Source organism: Labeo rohita, chromosome 19 (assembly GCF_022985175.1).
Source record: "Labeo rohita strain BAU-BD-2019 chromosome 19, IGBB_LRoh.1.0, whole genome shotgun sequence".
In the NCBI taxonomy this organism is placed as follows: Eukaryota; Metazoa; Chordata; class Actinopteri; order Cypriniformes; family Cyprinidae; genus Labeo; species Labeo rohita.
The window spans coordinates 25,830,245-25,843,634 of record NC_066887.1 but is presented as its reverse complement, the minus strand read 5'-3'; the positions used below and the strand labels follow the sequence as shown (position 1 = coordinate 25,843,634).

The 13,390-nt window shown below is 33.2% G+C and overlaps 1 protein-coding gene across 1 annotated transcript in view; it reads right to left on the bottom strand.

Annotated features, from left to right (window-relative positions):
* Positions 1–7,455: 7,455 nt before the first annotated feature.
* The window catches only part of chrna11 (cholinergic receptor, nicotinic, alpha 11), a 36,847-nt gene continuing 30,912 nt past the window's right edge, over positions 7,456–13,390 (bottom strand). Inside the window, exon 10 of the mRNA XM_051137046.1 lies at positions 7,456–11,232. Within this exon, the coding sequence (XP_050993003.1) occupies positions 10,447–11,232 (786 nt within the window). The 3' untranslated portion in view covers positions 7,456–10,446. The remainder of the gene's footprint in view (positions 11,233–13,390) is intronic.

The following is a 13,390-nucleotide window of genomic DNA, read 5'->3' as shown; positions in this document are numbered from 1 at the left end:
CACTTAGAGACTTTAGCAAGCTCCGCCCTCTATTTACATACATAATTACATCGTCATAAAAGCACTGTAAAGTTAAGACGGATCGAGAGTGTAATAAATTGCCGTTGCGGGATTGAAGGATGAAGCTGTCCATGGGGTTAGAGGGAATCAATACAGCTCTAAACTGCAACGATCTGCAGAGGTCAAACTGGATGAAGTGTTGGTCCGCTTCAGCTCAGATGTCAGCCGTCTGAAGAGTGCGTGTGTGTCTTTGCCTCTAAGTGGTTGATGCTTGAAAGATTAGAGACTAAATGAGGGATACTGTGTTTGAGAGAGCGCAGTGGTCTCATATGGCCACTTGTGGTCATTCCGCTGGACTGAAGGTGTTTTAGTGAGCCAAGTCAGTGCTAACTAATGCTCCCATGAGACGGCCAGGAAAAAAACAGCCATCAGAGTCCACGAAGCATTCTCACTGCATCTTTATTTTATTGCTTTTACATGTTACAGTGGTGTTTGCTTATGCTTATCCATTGGGTTTTTAATAATAATATTGAAAACATAGAAAAAAAAATATTATTATTATTATTATCATTATCATTATTATTATATTAACATGTAAAAGTTTTTAACATTTTAAAATATGATGATGATTATTTTTTATTATTATTATTACTGTAACATGTCTAGGATTACATATAATGTAAGTAATATTATTATTATTATTAGATATAAAAGGTTTACATTTTAAAGTATTATTATTATTGTAATGTAAAGGTTCACATCGTAAAGTATTATTATAATTAATCATATTATTTTACTTATAATAACATTTTATTATAATAGTAATATTATTATTACTAAACAACAACATGTAAAGGTTCACATTGTACAGTATTAATAATTATATTATTTATGATGACATGTAAAATGTTTACATTTTAATGTATTATTGTTATTAATATTATTATGAATTATTATTATTATTATTATTATTATTATTAATATTGTTATTAATTATTAGTATTATAACAACAACATGTGAAGATTCACATTGTACAGTATTAATAATTATATTATTTATGATGACATGTAAAATGTTTACATTTTAATGTATTATTGTTATTAATATTATTATGAATTATTATTATTATTATTATTATTATTATTAATATTATTATGAATTATTAGTATTATAACAACAACATGTGAAGGTTCACATTGTACAGTATTAATAATTATATTATTTATGATGACATGTAAAATGTTTACATTTTAATGTATTATTGTTATTAATATTATTATGAACTATTATTATTATTATTATTATTATTAATATTATTATGAATTATTAGTATTATAACAACATGTGAAGGTTCACATTGTACAGTATTAATAATTATATTATTTATGATGACATGTAAAATGTTTACATTTTAATGTATTATTGTTATTAATATTATTATGAATTATTATTATTATTATTATTATTAATATTGTTATTAATTATTAGTATTATAACAACAACATGTGAAGATTCACATTGTACAGTATTAATAATTATATTATTTATGATGACATGTAAAATGTTTACATTTTTTAAATAATTTTTATTATTAATATTATTATGAATTATTATTATTATTAATATTATTACGAATTATTATTATTAATTGTTATTATTACTATTATTATGAATTATTACTATTATAACAACAACATGTGAAGGTTCACATTGTACAGTATTAATAATTATATTATTTATGATGACATGTAAAATGTTTACATTTTAAATTATTTTTTATTATTAATATTATGAATTATTATTATTATTAATATTATTATGAATTATTGTTATTAATATTATTATGAATTATTACTATTATAACAACAACATGTGAAGGTTCACATTGTACAGTATTAATTATTATATTATTTATGATAACGTAAAATGTTTACATTTTAAATTATTTTTATTATTAATATTATTATGAATTATTGTTATTAATATTATTATGAATTATTAGTATTATAACAACAACATGTGAAGGTTCACATTGTACAGTATTAATAATTATATTATTTATGATGACATGTAAAATGTTTACATTTTAATTTATTATTATTAATATTATTATTAATTATTATTATAACAACAACATGTAAAGGTTCACATTGTAATGTATTAATAATTATATTATTTTCTTTATTATAACATGTAAAATGTTGACATTTTAAATTATTATTTTACTATTATTTATTAATATTATTATTATAATAACGACATGTGAAATGTTATTATTATTAGATGTAAAAGGATTACATTTTTAATTATTTACATTTTACATAAAACATGTAAAGGTTCACACTGTAAAGTATTAATAATTATATTATTTAATTTATTATAACATGTAAAATGTTTACATTGTTAAATTATCATTACTATTATTCATAATTAGTATTATAATAACAACATGTAAAGGTTTTCATTATTATTATTATTTTTAAAAATATTATAGAATTTAAAAATGTTTAAAATATTTAAAAAATCCAAATGAATAAAAGTTCAATATTTTAAACTTAAATGAACATAAACTTAAATTAAAATTTACCTAATTTGATATGATAAAATCATAGGATCATCATGGGATTTTATTTTATAAATTCGTTATTTTTTCTTTAGATAAGATGCAAAAAATATAGAGTTACAGTCATCTTAAGAAAATAATATTTTCCTATACTCAATGTGTAAATCATATAAATCTTATTTGGGGGTTCAAACCATTACACTTACAAAATTCTCTAACGTTCTTTGTACATTTCTATCTTTATGCATTTCTTCCACATTCATTTACAGACATGCATCTTTATATCTTTTTATTTTTCCCTAAACAGCCCCATCCCTTTCTTTCAGTCACTCTCTCTCTCTCCCACTCTCTTGTCATTATTATCGACCGTGCCCATCTTACCCCGTTAATTAAAAGCCATTGATCGGCGACTGCACGCCAGCAATATTGTGAACGGCGTCACAGGAGGAGCCATTCAGAGATCAGCCGATATGTGTTTGTGTGTCAGTGTCTTTAAGAGGGACGATGAATGACACTGAAAAAAAAGACAGACAATTAACAAATTTAAAGAGCAAATGTTCATGCATCTTCAAATATTGCCGCCTTTAATAAGAGCTTGTTATCACCATGGTTCCACCCTGTTACCCGCTTACCTTATAAAGACAAATTTATCAGATTTTAAACTGACTTTATGCATTTAAGGCTCATTAAGGATTTAATTTCACACTTTGTCGCACCATTTTGAGCCCAAGTTTCCACTTACAGTACACATCTTATACAGTTATTAATCATATAGATCGTTACAGTTACATTCAACCCTTTACATTTCATACACACTGAGAATCTATCAATCTTCTACCACAGTATTGTCAAATCCACGCTAGTTTTACCTTCACACAAGACTAGCTCCGTCCTTCCCCGGCTCATACACACAATCATCATCTCTGGCATATCTCTGCAAAAACATGTGTGCCATCACCTTTATTTGCCACACACACCCACTCTTATTCCCCTATATCCTCTTTTTCTCCATCTGAGCGAGCACGGTAAATCTGGACAAGTCAATGTGCCAGCACAGCACATTCACGGAGAGAGGCGAGTGAATTACTCTGGCAGACGAGCCATGGCTGCCGCAGTAATGGCAGACACACGCAATCTTTATTCATTGATGCACTAACTGAAAGCCATAGTGCATGTTGGGATAGGAAATTGAGCTATATAGAACTGCTTAAACGCTCAACTCTGTGGGGATGTCGTGGCTTATATCATAAAGTTGTCAAAATAGCAGTGGACGCTTACTTTTCTAAAATGGCATTTTTGGCCCAGGATCATGAAAATGGTGTCAAAGCATCAGCATTTCAGGTTAGAAACAGTGCTATAACAAAACAGTAATTCATGAACGAAAGTTTATGTACTCTACCAGTCAAAAGTTTTTGTAATATTTATAGTAAGTAACAGTAAGATTTTTAATACTTTTAAAGAAGACTCTTCTGCTCACCAAGACTGAATTTATTTTATATTTAAAATATTTTTAAGATTTAAATTAGCTGTTTTCTATATGAATATATTTTAAAATTGAATTTATTACTGTGATTTCAAAGCTGAATTTTTAGCATGATCCTACAGAAAGCATTCTAATATTCTGATTTGCTGTTCAAAAACATTTATTATTATTATTATGTTGAAAACAGCTAATTAGAATATTTTCAGGTTTCTTTGATGAATAGAACTTTTAGAAGAACAGCATTTATCTGAAATAGAAATCTTTTGTAACATTAAGTTATCACTTTTGATCAATTTAAAAACATTAAAAACATTTGACTTGTAGTGTAGTTTAACTGGTGAAATCATAATCATGGAACATAATTTACTGCTGTAAATTAGCAAGTTTTAGTGAAATTTACATTACTTTTGTGACAACAGTCATTAAGTTAATTAATTTACAGATTCATCAACACTTTGATATCAATTCACACATTTCCAATTAATTTATAAATACAAGTTATCGATAAAAGACGTACAAAAGTGTTACTACAATATTAAAATCAATATGAAATTAAAATTAAGCCCATTAGCTTATTTATTTATTTATCCTAGGTGTATATGACTTCTTTTAGGTGAATACAATCGGAGTTATATTAAAAAATGTCCTAACTCTTCCAAGCTTTATAATGCCAGTAAAATTTCTTATACAAATTTCTTATCAATTCGCTTTAGAAGGCCTTTATTAACCCCCCGGAGCCGCGTGGAGCACTTTTTATGATGGATGGATGCACTTTTGTGGACTTTTAAAATCTCAACAGCCATTCACTGCCATTATAAAGCTAGGAAGAGCCAGAACATATTTAATACAACTCCGATTTTATTCGTCTGAAAGACATCATACACACCTAGGATGGCTTAAAGGTGAGTAAATCATGGGACAATTTTCATTTTTGGGTGAACTATACCTTTAATACATCCTTCCATATAATATCTAGCCATTTTTCTCTTTAAAATATCTTTTAGCCTGAAATTTATCACAATAAAGAATCAAAAAGCATTGTTTTTGTATCTTAATTGCAGGTTATTGTAGTTTATAACATTTTGTTTGTAGTGTTTTGGCAGTTCAGGCAGTTTTGGGGGCGGCGTACGCGATGCGCGAGTGCTTTCCCTCGTAAATCCACCCAAGGGCTGAGACGCTGCCCTCTCCCCCCGCCATTAACTTTCCACCCTCCCTCGCTCTATCCCTCCTTCATGAACGAGTGATCAATTAAAACCCTGTCCAGCCGGGACCACACGTCAGCATTTCCCCATCTCTGTTTATATAGAGATGTTAGATTTCCTATTTGTCTGCTCTAGTAGATGATGGTACAATATAGTACACACTGCATTACATCTTGTGAAAAATAAACTAAGAAATGCATATTAACATATTGCATTACTGAAGGATATAGTATGCATTTTCAATCACTCATACGAGGTTTGTGTTTTACCGCTTATTTAGACAACCTGCTTCTGTATTTATTCAATTGTATGAAATATGAGCACATAAATTTAAACATTTTAATTTATTTTAAAAATTATATAAAAATGACTGTACCGACAACAAGCCTACTCATCTCTCATTCTGCATCAGCACTGTCACACATTTTCCACTCTTATTTTTTAGCTCTGTCATTTTCCTTATTTAAGCTATAGTCAGCCAAGAAATGACGAAGCACAGACTGCATATTAGAAAAGAATACTTTATTCAAAGATGGGAAATGGTTTGTGTCTGCATCTGAGAGAGAGAGAGAAAGAGAGAGAAAGAAATTTGAAAGTAATTTGCTTGGTCCCCCATTAAGACGAGATGGCTGGCATTTCATAAGAGCACAGCGAGCAGCAGCAATCTTTTGGCAGCGTGTACCTTTTTTGGATGAACTTTAATTAATACCGTAACAACCACTAATTGCTATAATGACACTAGCAATAAAGTAGTACTTGCAGTAAGACCCAGAAATCCATTTGTAAGGACCACATATGTGCTGTCACCAGAAAAAAAAAACGTAAAAATTCACCTGAAAGATGTACCGGCCGCAGAGGCAGATTTGAAAGAGTATACAGTCTATCCAGTGCAAAACCACAATATGCTTCAGTCATTTCTCTGAAGGCCTTCGCTGTAAATTGTTCATCTGCAACTCTGTTTCTGCTTTTCTGTAAATTGCCAGGCCCAGTAAGTCAAATAACAAGACAACACGACAACAAAATAGCTTTGTTTTCCATCAAACTCAACTATTACCACTCAGCCTTCAAAGAAATAGTCCAGGTTATTTACAGCTTTTTGGGCAGAGTCATTTCTACGCCACTAGCATCAACAAACCCAAGTGTAAAAAAAAACAACAGGTTTCTCCAAACACATACCTCAGCTTCCATTGCTTTCCAATGAACAGGAGTGATTGTAACAGTCAATATGGCGAACAGACTCCTGCCTCACAATTAAAACAGCCAATCTAGGTTTCAGAGACATCTCCTGTTTGGTTACTCATGAATATGGACCTGTGAATCTGAACAATACATATTTGCATGATTTTAACAGAAGTAGTACAATTATACCAGACAAAACATAATACTGACCAACTGACCCATTTAGTATGGACTGGAAATAGCTGATGTGTGTTACCAACATGGCCACACAGTGGACTGATGTTGAATATATGTTAAGCGCCTCAAATAGCAAGATTGGCTTAAAAGTATTGATTTGGGGTTGACTACTTGTTTGCTTAAACGATTGGAGGAATGTTTGGGAAACCTGTTTGGAAACAAATATTTTCATTTTCTTTTGTCCCGCAGAAATTACACCCAGCTTTAAAGTTGTAAATAAATGTCAAAAACTACTGACAAACCAACTGAAATGGTAATATTCTGCTTAACGTTCATTGGTTGTACAGTGCCCTCCAACAGTTTGAAAACATTCTAAGTGGCCATTCACAAAGAATGTGTTTTTGCATTTGAAAACATGAGATGCAGGATAGTAGAAAAAAAACAAAAAAAGTCAAAAACATGTCAAATCGCCCATTGTTAAAACAATTATGTTATTGCGGATGATATATATCGCACACCCCAAAGTGTAGCAATGAAACACATCCATCTAGTGCATGTTTACATAGAAGACTATGGACAAGCAGAACAAATGATTCAAAGACACATTCTGTGTGAACAGCCCGAATGTCGGCACAAATCCTTCTCAAATCATTTCTTAGCATGTAAGCACTAAAGGGATAGTTTACCCAAAAAAGAAAACTCTGTCATTAATTACTCCCCCTCAAGTTGTTCCAATCTCATAAAACCTTCTTTCATCTTCAGAACACAAATTAAGATATTTTTGATGAAATCCAAGAGTTTTCTGACTATGCATAGAAAGCAGCGCAACAGACACGTTCAAGGAACGTTCAAGGAAAGGTAGTAAGGACAACATTAAAATAGTACTTACATATGAAGCTACGACAATGCTTTTTGTGCACAAAGAAAACAAAAATAACAATTTCTTTTCTTTCATGTCCATCCTCAACGCGAGTTTATGAGAGTACCATGACACATGCGTTCAGACGCAGAACAAGCCGAGACAGTGCATGGGTCACGGTACTCTCGGTAATGGTGGCAGAAAAGAGGAAATTGTTGAATAAAGTTGTTATTTTTGTTTTCTTTGTGCACAAAAAGTTTGATGTCCTTACTTCTAAAAGTAATGCATTACAATATTGCATTACTCCCTAAAAAAGTAACTTACATTCAATTTAAATTACATTAAATTACATTACTTAGTTACTTTTTATGGAAAGTAATGTATGTTACTTTTGCGTTAATTTTTAAATCTGGGCAGGGCTTGCTTGTCTGTTTTTAATATAAAAAGTACTGTTTTTGGCAAATTTAGTAGAAGCCCTTTTACACCAAAAGTGAAATGAATAAACCTCAGGCTGAAGGAAATGTAAATTAACATCTGTACAGTAGAATGCAGGTGAAGAAAGGTTAACACTCTTCAGCAATTAAAAAAAGAAACACAAATGTTAGTTTATCAAAAGTATTTTTGCTTATTAGTATGGTTGAATTGGGTCATCATAGGACAGCAGCAAAGAAGCTGGTTAATAAAATTGGATATTTCAGCCTGTATATTTGTGTTAATATTTATTTATTGCAGGTTTACGCCATAGTTTTTCAAAAAAAAATTGTGCAAGTGAGATGAGTAACTTCAGTCACATTTAGTCTAGAACTACAGTAAGCATCATGATTTCAAAGGACACACAACGTCTCTGCATTTACTTCCATTTCTCTCAATGTGGGGACAGAAGAGCTGTCAGTCAATAAATGGGAAAACTTGTGTTACTTGTTTGAAAAAGTAAAAAGTAAAAGATATTTTGTTGTAAATTTAAAAGTATGCATTACTTGCTAGTTACTTGAAAAAAAAGTAATCTATGTAATGTGCATTACTTTTAATGCATTACCCACAACACTTGTCCTTATTACCTTTCTGGGCCTGGGAACATGTCAGTCGCGTTGCTGTTTATGCAGGGTCAGTAAGCTCTCAGATTTCATCAAAAATATCTTAATTTATGTTCTGAAGATGAATGAAGGTCTTATGATTTTGGAACAACATAAGGGTGTTTAATTAATGACAGAATTTTCATTCCTGTGTGAACTAACCCTTTAAAGTAACTTTAAGCAATTTTTACTGAAGATCAATAATTTTTTTTTTTTTTTTTTTTTTTTGGATTACATAATGTAAAAAAAATACTCATCAGAGTTAGATTGTGTTGGCTTATTACTAGATTTAACTGGCTTAGGTTTCTTTTTTTCAAAGATTATTGGGTCAGCACACCTTTATAACTTTAAGGACTGATTAACAGACCAACATACCAATCAGAAAACAGGTTACAGCAGCTGAAGTATTTTCTGGATACATTAATATTTTATTTACTAAAAGGTTTGTGTAGTCTCTTATCAATGCACAGTCATCACAAAAGGATAAGGATTTATGCTGATACTGTGCAAATCCCCACTTTACCCAAGGCATTTCCAAACATTTGTGGGACACTGTATGTGTAAGTGGGAAAAACAGAGCAAGAAAAAGAGATTTACCTCAAAAACCCATGTTTTTTTTTAAAGTGACAGTAGAGAATCAGGGCACAGTTACTGTGGTTGTGGCTCTGCTCCTACTTAGATATTCATAAGATGATCTCTGCTGTTTGAGAACACCTCACACTGTCTGTCATTTCACAGAGATGATGGGAGAGCAGAAAGGAGATATAAGATTCTACCCATGTCTCCACTGTCTTTGTGCCATTTCTCCAATATGTCTCAGGGGATTATTGCTCTTTCTTCCCACACTCTCTCCCACTTCCCTTCCGCAGTATGTTTTTCTCTCCTCATCTGTTTTGTGACGGATGCACTCACTGTTTGGCTTTTTTGGGGCATGATGCGCTATTTCTCTCAAGCTGCGAAGCCATTCTTCCCGTTGCCAGTAAATGTTGCTGAGTCTCACTTACCCCTGACCGCCTTCTCTGTCTGTTTCTGTCTATCCCTCTCTAATTCCACTATCACTCTTTCATTTTCTTATCCACTTGTCTGAATCACTTCTTCAGCCCATCCTTCTTTCGGTTTTGCGCTGACTGTGTCTCTTTCTTTAATACACTCTGTCTCATTTTGTCTTTCATTACCCTTGTTTTGCTCTTGCCTCGCCTTCTTGTGAGGCCCTAATCCCTCCATCGGTCTACATCTCTGTCCACGACAGGGGGGGTATTCCATCTTTCACTTCTTCTGTATCTCTCCATTATCTGAACCCTCCAGCAGTTTTCCAACTCTCCTATCTGTCCTTGAAACAAGTGCCTTTTTCATTTTGAGATGACAGTTTTTGATCTGGCCATTCACCTCACGTCTGCCACTATTATCAATATTTCTCTGTCTCTTCTGCTCTTCCCTCCCTCTCTCCTCGCCTACCCGTAGATGAACGTTACCAAAATAGATTTTGACATCTTAGAGAAGTTTTGCACTGTGCTAGATGTGAGATGTACAACGTCACACAAGTTTGAGTAACACGACTGGCCATTCCTCAGAGGTTCATGTCGGATTATGAGGCGTTTGACACAGTTGAAAGGTCAATTTTTCACTTTTTTATGTTTAGTTTTTCTTTCATTCCATAGCCGAACTTGTTATCATATAGCGAACCAACTCCATCATTTACAAACAGCTTGCGGTGAAGGTCTTTAGCTTTCCACCACCATCAGTTCAGTTCAGATGTCTGAGCAGGTCCAATCAGAAGCATTATCGATCCAGACCTCAAGATTCTGCATTATTCCAAACACAGTCTTGGAAAAAAAGCTAAGTCACTGTTTTAGGGAGATGATTATTTCCCATAAGTTTCCCAAATGCAAGTTCTCTTCGAACAAAGCAATCAGATGAAGTCCTTGGAAACTGCCTCCACAAAGTTAGGTGCTGACATAAGAATAGAGATGGTGCAGATGATGTTGAAAATGCTGAACGCCACTAGACAAAGTCGGTCGATTACGGCTGCAGCAAACTTCCACTGTTCGGACACGCTGTCGTTCTCATCCTGTCCGCGGAACCTATCGGCAACGTATCGCACCTCTTCCAAAATAGCCTGAAGCTGTGGATCTCCTCCGCCGCTGGTCCCCGAGCAAGAACAGCCTCCGCCACCGCCGGACACTGTGCTTGGACAACCCGTGGCTTCCAGATTGGGAGTGGGAGGCGGCGGAGGGCTGCAGAACTGTGAGGGCAGGTGAGGTGGAGGGCTGGAGCCTACCCCTGGAGGTGAAACCACTGCAGGACGTGGGCCGCCCGACATGCTGTTTCTTTGCACGGACTCGGCGAGCAAGGATGGTGGCGAAGCTTCGTCGAGACTGGAAAACCCGATGTATAGCAGGTTGCCGTTGTTGTTGGCACTGTTGGTCTGGTTGTGGAGATGGTGGGTGTGGCTGGCTGCCGCCGCGGCTTGGAGGAGGCTTTGGGGGTGAAGCGGGTGTAGCGTAGAGGATGTGTGGTGGTGGTGATGGAGGTCTGCGGAGGCGGAACCGGGTGCGTTTGGGAGGCTGCCGCTTTGGGAACCCGAAGAGCAACGTCTTAAGTGAGGGGCACAAGGAGGGCGCTCAGGATCTTCACTCTCACCAGGACGCTTCATACGCAAAAACCACGCCACCCACTGGAGCAGGACTAGCTGAACCTATGAGAAAGCAAATGAACAGGAAGAAATGTGTATATTTTACACATTTGTTTATTTGTTTGTATGTTTTTTTATTTATTGTTGCAAACTTTGAACATTGAGTGCTAACGTAGGAGTCTACGTTTCTCGTTTGTGGTGAGTAAGGTGAGTGAGGGTTTTTAGTAAGTGATTAGCTTGGTGAAATTTAAAGCTGCAGTCCGTAACTTTTGGCGCTCTAGTGGTTAATAAACAGAACTGCATCTTGCGGAAGAATATTGTAGCCGGAACTACTTCTCTTTCTTTAGAGAAGTAATAGTCAGATTATAAAAAAAAAGCTTATTATAGCTGTACCGTAGTAATTCAGTATAAGCCAAAAACACGGTTTGGAAAAATGGATTCTCTTATTGTATACTCACACAGATGTACTCACTTATTGTATAAACTATGTAAATTCTGAACACAAAAAAGTTACAGACTGCAGCTTTAAAATAAATCTCCATGTCTGTGACCAATATTTAAAAAAAAGAATAAATGATGATTCAAAAAATTAAAAAATAGTTAAAAGTTAACTAAGAATAGCAGAACATAAGGTCACAAATAAAATACATTGTAAATGTGTCTCAAAAGAATTAAAGTATGATTCAGAAATATATTTTATATTTAAAAAAAAGTACATCAGATTACTTTTTACAGATTTTAAATTCTTGCTTTATGCTACTTTTATAATCAGTAATAATTAAAAATGTATGATAAATAAAGGTCATCTGTCTTGAATTACATATGAAGTCAAAAGTTTACATACACCTTGCAGAATCTGCAAAATGTTAATTATTTTACCAAAATAAAAGGGATCATGCAAAATGCATGTTTTTTTTATTTAGTACTGACCTGAATAAAATATTTCACATAAAATATGTTTACATATAGTCCACAAGAGAAAATAATAGTTGAATTTATAAAAATTACCCTGTTCAAAAGTTTACATTCACTTGATGACTGTATGATTTTGAGATCCATCTTTTCACACTGAGGACAACTGAGGCAACATTACAGCAGATTTAAACACACTCATGCTTTAGAAGGAAAAACGATGCATTAAGAACTGGGGAGTGAAAACTTTTGAAAAATTGAAGGTCGGGGTAAATTTAACATTTTGTCTTCTAGAAAACATGTTTCTTCTGTAGCTTCTGAAGGACAGTACTAAATGAAACAAATATGATATTTGGCAAAATAAGAAAAATATACACATCTTCCTTCTGTTCAAAAATGTTCAGCCTCTGATCTTAATGCATCATTTTTCCTTATGGAGCATCAGTCCCTCAGTTGTCCTCAGTGTGAAAAGATGGATCTCAAAATCATACAGTCATTGTTGGAAAGGGTTCAAATACACAAAAAATGCTGAAAAACCAAAGAATTTGTGAAACCTAAAGGATTTTTCTGAAGAACAGCAGGCAGTTTAACTGTTCAGGATAAATAAAGGACTCACAAACAACTATCACTAAACAATACAAACACAGCTGTGAATCATTCAGGTAACAGTATTAAGAACCAAGCATATGAAAACCTTTGAACGGGGTCATTTTTATAAATTCAACTATTATTTTCTCTTGTGGACTATATGTAAATGTCTTTTATGTGAAATATCTTAATCACATTTTACTAAATAAAAAAATAACATGCATTTTGTATGATCCCTCTTATTTTGGTAAAATAATTAACATTTTGCAGATTCTGTAAGGTGTAAACTTTTGATCTCAACTATATATGGGTTTCTTAGTGCTACTCATTCCATTGTTGTTAGTTGTGGATACTGTAAGGATGATTTATTCAAAACTGATTTAATAAAACTGTAATTTGAGATAACACACTTTACCTTCAAGTTAAGAATATTATCTTTGTATTAATCTCCAATCTTCAATCTTCCTAATTTCCCTACGGTACCAACTTTTAAAACTGAATCAAATCTTACCCATATCCTGTTTCCTGAGTAAACAACATTAGCTTTGAATATTAAAAGTAAAATCCAATGCGCAAGCTGATAATTTTATTTATTTATGTAAGAGAAAGCATGCATTTCACAGCAGCAGTTTTGAACAATATACTCCACATGCTCCACACGTACAGTCTAAACAAAAGGTCTGAACAACAAATAAAGCAAAAAAATCTGTGCAGTTCTTTT